General features: G+C 38.8%; 3 protein-coding genes across 3 annotated transcripts in view; all 3 read left to right on the forward strand.

The window, feature by feature from the left end:
- The window catches only part of LOC139583688 (NLR family CARD domain-containing protein 3-like), a 672,088-nt gene that overhangs the window by 656,912 nt on the left and 2,966 nt on the right, over positions 1-12,210 (forward strand). The window contains exon 15 of the mRNA XM_071415422.1: positions 11,830-12,210. This exon is cut by the window's right edge and continues 2,966 nt beyond it. Coding sequence (XP_071271523.1) covers positions 11,830-12,210 — 381 coding nt within the window. The remainder of the gene's footprint in view (positions 1-11,829) is intronic.
- LOC139581409 (NACHT, LRR and PYD domains-containing protein 12-like) overlaps positions 1-12,210 on the forward strand; it is a 234,075-nt gene that overhangs the window by 89,049 nt on the left and 132,816 nt on the right. The gene's annotated exons all lie outside the window — the stretch shown is intronic.
- Positions 1-12,210, forward strand: part of LOC139554938 (nuclear transcription factor Y subunit gamma-like) — a 94,477-nt gene that overhangs the window by 71,995 nt on the left and 10,272 nt on the right. The gene's annotated exons all lie outside the window — the stretch shown is intronic.

Consider the following 12,210-nt stretch of genomic DNA (forward strand, 5'->3'; position numbering starts at 1 on the left):
ACTAGCACACTATATGACGTAATTACATAACACACCTCTATCATGGATTTGTTGTTGTGCTCAAGGAAGGGAAGCAAGGTCTTGGCGATAAGGCCATAAAGTATTTACTGAATTCCACTTGTCCATCTGTTCTTGTACTCTATGCTGGTCTACATTGACATTGATCTGTTGTTTTACTTTATGCTGGTCTACATTGACACAGATCTGTTGTTGTACTTTATGCTGGTCTACATTGACATAGATCTGTTGTTGTACTTTATGCTGGTCTACATTGACATAGATCTGTTGTTGTATTTTATGCTGGTCTACATTGACATAGATCTGTTGTTGTACTTTATGCTGGTCTACATTGACATAGATCTGTTGTTGTATTTTATGCTGGTCTACATTGACATAGATCTGTTGTTGTACTTTATGCTGGTCTACATTGACATAGATCTGTTGTTGTACTTTATGCTGGTCTACATTGACATAGATCTGTTGTTGTATTTTATGCTGGTCTACATTGACATAGATCTGTTGTTGTACTTTATGCTGGTCTACATTGACATAGATCTGTTGTTTTACTTTATGCTGGTCTACATTGACATAGATCTGTTGTTGTACATTATGCTGGTCTACATTGACATAGATCTGTTGTTGTACTTTATGCTGGTCTACATTGACATAGATCTGTTGTTGTACTTTATGCTGGTCTACATTGACATAGATCTGTTGTTGTACTTTATGCTGGTCTACATTGACATAGATCTGTTGTTGTACTTTATGCTGGTCTACATTGACATAGATCTGTTGTTTTACTTTATGCTGGTCTACATTGACATAGATCTGTTGTTGTACATTATGCTGGTCTACATTGACATGGATCTGTTGTTGTACTTTATGCTGGTCTACATTGACATAGATCTGTTGTTGTACTTTATGCTGGTCTACATTGACATAGATCTGTTGTTGTACTTTATGCTGGTCTACATTGACATGGATCTGTTGTTGTACTTAATGTTGGTCTACATTGACATAGATCTGTTGTTTTACTTTATACTGGTCTACATTGACATAGATCTGTTGTTGTACTTTATGCTGGTCTACATTGACATAGATCTGTTGTTGAACATTATGCTGGTCTACATTGACATAGATTTCACACAATCATATTTCTTACATACATTCTAATGCATCAAATGAAAGTTTGATTCATAAATCATGATGATGTCATATCACTTGGTACTAAAATATTATATTTCTTGGAACTTTTGAGAGAGAGAGAGAGAGAGAGAGAGAGAGAGAGAGAGAGAGAGAGAGAGAGAGAGAGAGAGAGAGAGAGAACCTGATATGTAAATGAGTTGAGCAAACAAAAGTAACTTTCTACGACCAAATGATCATTCAGACTCTGTTTCTACTGAGAGATACAAGGTAAGACGACGATTGTTATGTGTATTCATATAGTTGATGATATTGTTATGTGTATTAATATAGTTGATGATATTGTTATGTGTATTCATATAGTTGATGATATTGTTATGTGTATTAATATAGTTGATGATATTGTTATGTGTATTCATATAGTTGATGATATTGTTATGTGTATTCATATAGTTGATGATATTGTTATGTGTATTCATATAGTTGATGGTATTGTTATGTGTATTCATATAGTTGATGATATTGTTGGTGGACAGTGTTATAATAGTCCTACTCTTCTTAAAATGTTTTCGATATAAATTAGATACGTGGAGTGAATTCTTTCTGTGCCCATCTGTGTGCCCCAGGGTGATCGCTCCTACACTATCTAGAATCTTCTTTGGCTGTCCCCATAGGAGAACCCTTTGTAGAACCCCTTTTGGTACTAGGTAGAACCCTTTTTGGTTCCATACAGAACCCTTTCCACAGAGGGTTCTACCTGGAAGCCAGAAGGGTTCTACCTGGAACCCAAAATAATAACCAATGGGGACAGCCGGAGGACCCGTTTGGAACCCTTTATTCTAAGAGTGTACTGTATCATAGGTCTATAGACTTGTCTTCTCAAAACAGGCTTAAAACACAACAAGCAACAAACAAACATTTTCTCTTTCTAATCTACTGTTAATGCTTTTCACTCAGGAAGGTATGTTGTGTAAAAGAGAGACAAATAAATATCGTGGAAAGACTAACAGCAACTTACACTTCCTCAAAATAGGTTGTGTGTATTCATTAGTGCCCACCGTAGCAAAACGTTTGGCAACAGAAACCGTTTAGGTCACATTGTACAGCGTTTAGAGTAAACTGTTTATTTTTTATGCAACATTTTAAAACTGTTGGCTGTGGAGTAAACTAATGAATACAACCCAGGTTGTAGCCTACGACTCGGCTGTTGATACCTGCCTGATGCTGAAACCTGAACGTAGCCTGAGGGGTAAACTATGATGCAAGCTAGATATACTGGTTTTCTAAAGTTAGACAGCTTCAGTTAGCTTCACATTCCAGCTCAGGCCTCATCCATCAGAATATACAGAGCGCTAGTCATCAGGAAGGTGATCTCTCAGCACAACGGAAAATATCTCAATGACTTGACATGTTCTGGTTGTGAATTCAGGCTACAAGGTGAGAATCCTGCCAGGGATTATTGTAAAGTGTGTAAATAAATTAAATTTATGGTGTAATGTTAGTATAGTGAAGTAAAACACTCCTAACAGTAGATAAATTAAATGTATGGTGTAATGTTAGTATAGTGAAGTAAAACACTCCTAACAGTAGATAAATTAAATGTATGTTGTAATGTTAGTATAGTGAATGGAAGTAAAACACTCCTAACAGTAGATAAATTAAATGTATGGTGTAATGTTAGTATAGTGAAGTAAAACACTCCTAACAGTAGATAAATTAAATGTATGGTGTAATGTTAGTATAGTGAAGTAAAACACTCCTAACAGTAGATAAATTAAATGTATGGTGTAATGTTAGTATAGTGAAGTAAAACACTCCTAACAGTAGATCAATTAAATGTATGGTGTAATGTTAGTATAGTGAAGTAAAACACTCCTAACAGTAGATAAATTAAATGTATGGTGTAATGTTAGTATAGTGAAGTAAAACACTCCTAACAGTAGATAAATTAAATGTATGGTGTAATGTTAGTATAGTGAAGTGAAACACTCCTAACAGTAGATAAATTAAATGTATGGTGTAATGTTAGTATAGTGAATGGAAGTTAAACACTCCTAACAGTAGATCAATTAAATGTATGGTGTAATGTTAGTATTTCATATGATAATGTAATTGTACCATAGTTCCACTATAGTGTAGTGATCCTCTACATTTCATATGATAATGTAATTGTATCATAGTTCCACTATAGTGTAGTGATCCTCTACATTTCATATGATAATGTAATTTTATCATAGTTCCTCTATAGTGTAGTGATCCTCTTCATTTCATATGATAATGTAATTGTATCATAGATCCTCTACATTTCATATGATAATGTAATTGTATCATAGTTCCTCTATAGTGTAGTGATCCTCTACATTTCATATGATAATGTAATTGTATCATAGTTCCTCTATAGTGTAGTGATCCTCTACATTTCATATGATAATGTAATTGTATCATAGTTCCTCTATAGTGTAGTGATCCTCTACATTTCATATGATAATGTAATTGTATCATAGATCCTCTACATTTCATATGATAATGTAATTGTACCATAGTTCCACTATAGTGTAGTGATCCTCTACATTTCATATGATAATGTAATTGTATCATAGTTCCTCTATAGTGTAGTGATCCTCTACATTTCATATGATAATGTAATTGTATCATAGATCCTCTACATTTCATATGATAATGTAATTGTACCATAGTTCCACTATAGTGTAGTGATCCTCTACATTTCATATGATAATGTAATTGTATCATAGTTCCTCTATAGTGTAGTGATCCTCTACATTTCATATGATAATGTAATTGTATCATAGATCCTCTACATTTCATATGATAATGTAATTGTACCATAGTTCCTCTATAGTGTAGTGATCCTCTACATTTCATATGATAATGTATTGGATCATAGTTCCTCTATAGTGTAGGGATCCTCTACATTTCATATGATAATGTAATTTTATCATAGTTCCACTATAGTGTAGTGATCCTCTACATTTCATATGATAATGTAATTGTATCATAGTCCCTCTATAGTGTAGTGAGCCTCTACATTTCATATGATAATGTAATTGTATCATAGTTCCACTATAGTGTAGTGAGCCTCTACATTTCATATGATAATGTAATTGTATCATAGTTCCTCTATAGTGTAGTGATCCTCTACATTTCATATGATAATGTAATTGTATCATAGTTCCACTATAGTGTAGTGAACCTCTACATTTCATATGATAATGTAATTGTATCATAGGTCCTCTATAGTGTAGTGATCCTCTACATTTCATATGATAATGTCATTGTACCATAGTTCCACTATCGTGTAGTGATCCTCGCTATTTGAGCCAATTCCAACCAAGTAACCCAATTGGTGCCAATGGCGCGATGCGTAGCTTGTTGGCCTTTTACAGGTGCGACCTGGGTTCACTTCCCCGCTGTTTGCTACAATAATAATATCATAGACTACCTGATGAACAAAGAGAAACAATAATACGAGTCAAAGGATTTTAGGATAAAATCAGTAAGTGTTGATTTAGAGTTGTCTTCTGGGTTCAGCCTTGTAGCTGCCTTTATCAACTGGGTGAAATGTAACTAATGACATCACAATGACATCTCCTCAGAGTTGGGAGATAACCAGTCCCAGTCTCAGAGTTGGGAGATAACAGTCCCAGTTTAAATCACCATGACAACCATTTCATTATTTCTCCAGAGCAGCAAGGGAATCTAGAGACTCAACCTTTATAGAATCACCTCATTTATTCGCCAAGTACATTTGCACATACAGATGTAGGATCTTAATTTGAGTCAGTTTACTACAGCAGGAAAACATTCCTGCAGCATCAGGAAATGTGAATTATTATGTGAATTATATTTAATGGACATTATTGTAGGTTGATACATTTTTCGTGAGGAAAACTCAAGTCTGAAATTACAAACTTCAGAAGCGTTTTTAAACTGCAAATACACTACAAGTTGATATGTTGCTGCTAGTGATAGACAACATTTAGAGAGAGAATACAGACAGAATAGTTTACACAGTTTCCCTACAACATTATACACAACTAGGTAGAGTGAGCATACAGCTATAAGAGAATGAACAGTGGATATACACATATACAGTACAGTGGATATACAGTGGATATACAGTTGATATACAATACAGTGGATATACAGTTGATATACAGTACAGTGGATATACAGTACAGTGGATATACAGTTGATATACAGTTGATATACAGTAGAGTGGATATACAGTTGATATACAGTTAATAAACAGTACAGTGGATATACAGTGGATATACAGTTGATATACAGTGGATATACAGTTGATATACAGTAGAGTGGATATACAGTTGATATACAGTAGAGTGGATATACAGTTGATATACAGTTAATAAACAGTACAGTGGATATACAGTTGATATACAGTGGATATACAGTTGATATACAGTACAGTGGATATACAGTTGATATACAGTGGATATACAGTTGATATACAGTAGAGTGGATATACAGTTGATATACAGTACAGTTGATATACAGTTGATAAACAGTACAGTGGATATACAGTACAGTTGATATACAGTTGATAAACAGTACAGTGGATATACAGTACAGTTGATATACAGTTGATATACAGTACAGTGGATATACAGTGGATATACAGTTGATATACAGTACAGTTGATATACAGTGGATATACAGTACAGTGGATATACAGTTGATATACAGTAGAGTGGATATACAGTTGATATACAGTACAGTGGATAAACAGTTCATAAACAGTACAGTGGATATACAGTAGAGTGGATATACAGTTGATATACAGTACAATGATATACAGTTGATAAACAATACAGTGGATATACAGTTGAAATACAGTACAATGATATACAGTTGATATACAGTACAGTGACTATACAGTTGATAAACAGTACAGTCGATATACAGTTGATAAACAGTTCATAAACAGTACAGTGGATAAACAGTTGATATACAGTGGATGTCCACATTTACAGTATCAGTATAAATGTATCTAAGAGATGAACAGAGAGATAATGCAGAATAGTTCAGTTATTTGGTGTTCAGTTCAGAGATGGCTTGATGTGGTGTGCAGTGTAGAGTGCATAGTCCTTTAGTCTCTATGGGCCAGGTGGCCAGTTGGTGAGGGCCACAGCATAGTCCTTTAGTCTCTATGGACCAGATGGCCAGTTGGTGAGAGCCACAGCATAGTCCTTTAGTCTCTATGGGCCAGGTGGCCAGTTGGTGAGGGTCACAGCATAGTCCTTTAGTCTCTATGGACCAGATGGCCAGTTGGTGAGGGCCACAGCATAGTCCTTTAGTCTCTATGGGCCAGGTGGCCAGTTGGTGAGGGTCACAGCATAGTCCTTTAGTCTCTATGGGCCAGGTGGCCAGTTGGTGAGGGCCACAGCATAGTCCTTTAGTCTCTATGGACCAGATGGCCAGTTGGTGAGGGCCACAGCATAGTCCTTTAGTCTCTATGGACCAGATGGCCAGTTGGTGAGGGCCACAGCATAGTCCTTTAGTCTCTATGGGCCAGGTGGCCAGTTGGTGAGGGCCACAGCATAGTCCTTTAGTCTCTATGGACCAGATGGCCAGTTGGTGAGGGCCACAGCATAGTCCTTTAGTCTCTATGGACCAGATGGCCAGTTGGTGAGGGCCACAGCATAGTCCTTTAGGCTCTATGGGCCAGGTGACCAGTTGGTGAGGGCCACAGCATAGTCCTTTAGTCTCTATGGACCAGATGGCCAGTTGGTGAGGGCCACAGCATAGTCCTTTAGTCTCTATGGGCCAGATGGCCAGTTGGTGAGGGCCACAGCATAGTCATTTAGTCTCTATGGAACAGATGGCCAGTTGGTGAGAGCCACAGCATAGTCCTTTAGTCTCTATGGGCCAGGTGGCCAGTTGGTGAGGGTCACAGCATAGTCCTTTAGTCTCTATGGGCCAGGTGGCCAGTTGGTGAGGGCCACAGCATAGTCCTTTAGTCTCTATGGACCAGATGGCCAGTTGGTGAGGGCCACAGCATAGTCCTTTAGTCTCTATGGACCAGATGGCCAGTTGGTGAGGGCCACAGCATAGTCCTTTAGTCTCTATGGGCCAGGTGGCCAGTTGGTGAGGGCCACAGCATAGTCCTTTAGTCTCTATGGACCAGATGGCCAGTTGGTGAGGGCCACAGCATAGTCCTTTAGTCTCTATGGACCAGATGGCCAGTTGGTGAGGGCCACAGCATAGTCCTTTAGGCTCTATGGGCCAGGTGACCAGTTGGTGAGGGCCACAGCATAGTCCTTTAGTCTCTATGGACCAGATGGCCAGTTGGTGAGGGCCACAGCATAGTCCTTTAGTCTCTATGGGCCAGATGGCCAGTTGGTGAGGGCCACAGCATAGTCATTTAGTCTCTATGGGCCAGGTGGCCAGATGGTGAGGGCCACAGCATAGTCCTTTAGGCTCTATGGGCCAGATGACCAGTTGGTGAGGGCCACAGTATAGGCCTTTAGTCTCTATGGGCCAGGTGGCCAGATGGTGAGGGCCACAGCATAGTGGCCAATCACACAGGTTTACAGCAGCTGATAGTTGCAACTTCATCGCTAATAACTCAATCTGTCTTTTTCAGATAAAGACATAATCTCTCTACAGATGACAAACTATTACAAGGCTTTTATCACTTATCATGCTGACAAACCTGATTGTCACTGAATTCATCTGAGCAGGTTTAGGGTTCAGTGAAGAAGAACCTCTAGAGTTCTGATCAACAAAAGGTTCATGTTTTGAGGATGTGAACCCAGCAGGCCTCCAGTGGTCAGAACAATTCCATCTGTTCTTTCCAGCGCCCGGCCAGGGATTCGAACCAGCCACCTTTCACAGGTCCAACTCCTTAGCCTGAGTTAATCTTCAGAAATAAGCATCAGTTAATCTGCGAAAATGAAGACAAAATGCTTTGCAGACTAATTATATATAATTATTATACATGTCATTGCTAAAAGCACAAGACATACTGTTGCATGTAAATCTGTATCAACCCAAACATTTCTTGGGGGGGGGATAAGAGGTAGTGGGTCTAGGGCAGGTAGGAGACCTGCGCCCACTTCCCAGGCTAACCGTGGAGAGCGGGAGTACGGGCAGACACCGTGTTACGCAGTAGAGCGCACGGTGTCTCCTGTATGTGTGCATAGCTCGGTGCGGGTTATTCCACCTCCCCGCACTGGCAGGGCTAGATTGAGTATTGAGCCGGATGTCATGAAGCCGGCCCTACATATCTGAACTGTCCGTGTCCCCGTACAGAACTATCCGCGTCCCCGTTCGGTGTGGCACCAAGGATACTGTCCAGTTACACGCAGAGTGGGCTGAGGTGATCTTGGGGAATAACGATGGAGTTCGTTACAGTTTATCGTTAAATTAAGCTGAAGTTTATTGTTAAATTAGCTTTTTGCTTAAGGTCAGGGACAGTATGAGTGTAGCCAAATCATTTTCACTCTCTATCCTTGTTTCATTTTGTGGTCAGTACAGCTAGGTAAGCTGATTCGCAATCATCGAGATGAAGGACTGTCACGTTCCTGACCTGTTTTCTGTTGTTTTTGTATGTGTTTGATGGTCAGGGCGTGAGTTTGGGTGGGCAGTCTATGTTTTCTGTTTCTATGTTGGTTTAATGGGTTGCCTGGTATGGCTCTCAATTAGAGGCAGGTGGTTTTCATTTCCTCTAATTGAGAGTCATATTAAGGTAGGTGTTTTCACACTGTTTGTTTGTGGGTGGTTGTCTCCTGTGTCAGTGTTTGTCGCGCCACACGGGACTGTCTCGGTTTATGTAGTCTGTTCCTGTTCGTGAGTTCTTTGTGTATTTATGTAAGTTCCATGTCCAGGTCTGTCTACTCCGTTTTGTTATTTTGTTAATCATTCAAGTGTATTTCGTTTCGTGTTTTTTCGTCTTGTTCATTAAAACCATGTCATTTCACAACGCTGCGTTTTGGTCGAGTCCCTGCTCCTCCTCTTCGTTTGAAGAGGAGGAGGAATTCCGTTACAGGGACAGACGAACGACCTGCTAGCTAGCCAAGCTAGTCGGAATAGCTAGGGTAAACTAGCTAGCTACTCTACCAGCAGCATCCTAGTTATCCTAGCTAGTTGGTACAGCTAGCTAGCTACTCTACCAGCAACATCCTAGTTATCCAAGCTAGTCGGTACAGCTAGGTAAGCTAGCTAGCTACTCTACCAGCAGCATCCTAGTTATCCTAGCTAGTCGGTACAGCTAGGTAAGCTAGCTAGCTACTATACCAGCAGCATCCTAGTTAACTTAGCTAACAATACATCATTCTCTCGTTGACGGATGCTGGCTACCTCTGTCCGGTTTCCTCTCTTCACTAGATGGACGGTTACTTTAGTGTTTAACCCCTCTAAAGGTTGTAAGTTTGTAATATTATTTCCGGAGCGCCTCAAGTAGGCTGGACACATTACATTTATTTTCTCAATAAAACATGGCATGGGATTTAGCTTTTTTTGTTTAGTTATTGTATTATATTTATTATTGCAAGGCAGAACACTTGATAAACAAGACACATAAGTTATATTTTTCAAATGTGGTCTGAACTGGGTGACCTGGTAACATCTATATGAAAGTCCAGCAACTGGAATGGGATAGGTGGGGCAGGTTTGAGATCTAAGGAATTAACAAGAAAAATACACTTTATTTCTCAGCTGCCTCACCAATGTCTAAGTTAATTAATACATTTTAATTGCTAAATATTTCCAATAGATGGAAGCATAAGACCATGAAGCATCAGTTATAGGCAACAAGCAGCAATATGATTGACATAAAATAGCATGCAACCACAGACTATTTGTCCCATGATTTTCTAAAACGGTCACTCATTACTTTAGTTAGCTATGTATCTCGTATTAGTTAGCTATGTATCTTGTATTAGGGCTGTGTTAGTTAGCTATATATCTAGTATTATTGTGTTAGTTAGCTATGTATCTTGTATTAGGGCTGTGTTGCTTTTGGGAGAGAAGATAATTAGAAACTATAACAGGTATTGAACTCTGACCATATAATCAGTAGTCAGCTGCTCTAACCTCAACTCCAGTATACATTACATTATAAACACGTTTCTGAAAATCTCATATTGGAACTAAACAGGAATAGAAAAGACGCATCATCCAGCCCTCCAATAAATGACATCATCAACCAGTTAGCAAATGTACCGATAAATTAGATAATTAGCAAAGTTACCTCAACATCCCCCTCGCTCGAGAGTGACGGCACAAGCTTTTTGGCGGGGCTGAGTTGGCTACTTTTGCGAGAAGGCAGAATGGGTCAATGCTGGTTGACGAAATTGACATTGAATGTACTACTAGAAAAATGCATTTTTATCGACTAAAGTAGGGGGAGTGATGATGTTTCCAGGGAGAGAACTAAACTAATCTTCTGAAATGTCATTTGTGGTCTTATGCTGCCATCTATTGGAATTATGTAGCAACTGCAGTATTACTGAATAATGTGTAATTCCTTACTAAAGTAGTAATTACTCACAATTGCAAAATATAACAATTTCTAGTTCATTTTACCACTTACAACAAAAAAATAACAATTTATAGCATAACAAGTAATGAAACTGAAATTAACCAAAAACAACATACATTTAGTTAATTATATACACTACCGTTCAAAAGTTTGGGGTCACTTAGAAATTTGCTGACCTATGTGTGTGTGTCCAGTGTGTGTGTGCGTGTGTGTGTGTGTGTCCAGTTTATGTGTGAGTGAGTTTAGGTGTATAACTCTGTTCTTCTGCTTACCGCTACAGTGTGGAACTGTAACGATTCTGGTGAACGAGAGGAGGACCAAAATGCAGCATGGTACGTATCCATAATATCTTTAATAGAGAATGAATACAAAATACAAAAAAGAACAAGAGAATCAAAATGAAAATCGAAACTGTCCCGAATGGTGCAAACACTGAAACGGAAAACAACTACCCACAACCCCTAGTGGGAAAACAGGCTACCTAAGTATGAATCTCAATCAGAGACAACGATCGACACCTGCCTTTGATTGAGAACAATACTAGGCCAAACACATAGAAATATAACACACAGAACAAAACAAAGAAAAACAACATAGAATGCCCGCCCCATCTCACGCCCTGACCAACTAAAACTAAAATAAAGACATAAAAAAGGAACTAAGGTCAGAACGTGACAGAGACATGGTGGAGAGAACACAATGCATCCTGGGCCTAGACAATGTGAATGTTGACTGCTGTGAAGAATATGACTAAGAATAATTCTTAATTCAAGTTTAGTCAAAGTCAAAGATCACAATCATTACTTACTTGGTATATATTATTAAATATCATATTAAATATCAGCTGTAGTTCTACAGAAGCAGAAATCAGGGACATCAAAGTTTACAAATAGTTGATTTGATAATGTGTGTGTGTGGCGCGTTCGTGTTACATTAGAAATGTGTGTTTGTGTTCATGATGTTAACAGGTGTGTGTGTGTGTATATAATGGGAATAAGTGTGTTTTATATTACCATACAGTATAGCATATGATCATAAAGTTACCTTAACTTCTCCTTTTGATACCTAGAAACATCTACATTAAATGAATTAGTGAAAAGTGAATTAACATTCTAATGTGAATGATGATGATTTCTAATATTGTGTCTGGTTTCATCCATCAGATGTCTGTGATCTCACACTGGACCTAAACACAGTAAACAGACACCTCTCTCTGTCTGAGGAGAACAGAAAGGTGACATGGGGGAAAGAGGAGCAGCCGTATCCTGATCATCCAGAGAGATTTCAGGGCTGGGGACAGGTGCTGTGTAGAGAGGGTCTGACTGGACGCTGTTACTGGGAGGCAGAGTGGAGTGGGATAAGGGCGGATATAGGAGTGACATATAAAGGAATCAGCAGGAGAGGAGTGGGTGATGACTGTTGGCTTGGACACAATGACAAGTCCTGGAGTCTGATCTGCTCTGACGACAGTTACATTGCATGTCACAATAATAATTCATCAATCATAGACGTCCCCTCCTCCAGCTCCCACAGAGTAGGAGTGT

Source organism: Salvelinus alpinus, chromosome 1 (assembly GCF_045679555.1).
Source record: "Salvelinus alpinus chromosome 1, SLU_Salpinus.1, whole genome shotgun sequence".
Lineage (NCBI taxonomy): Eukaryota > Metazoa > Chordata > Actinopteri > Salmoniformes > Salmonidae > Salvelinus > Salvelinus alpinus.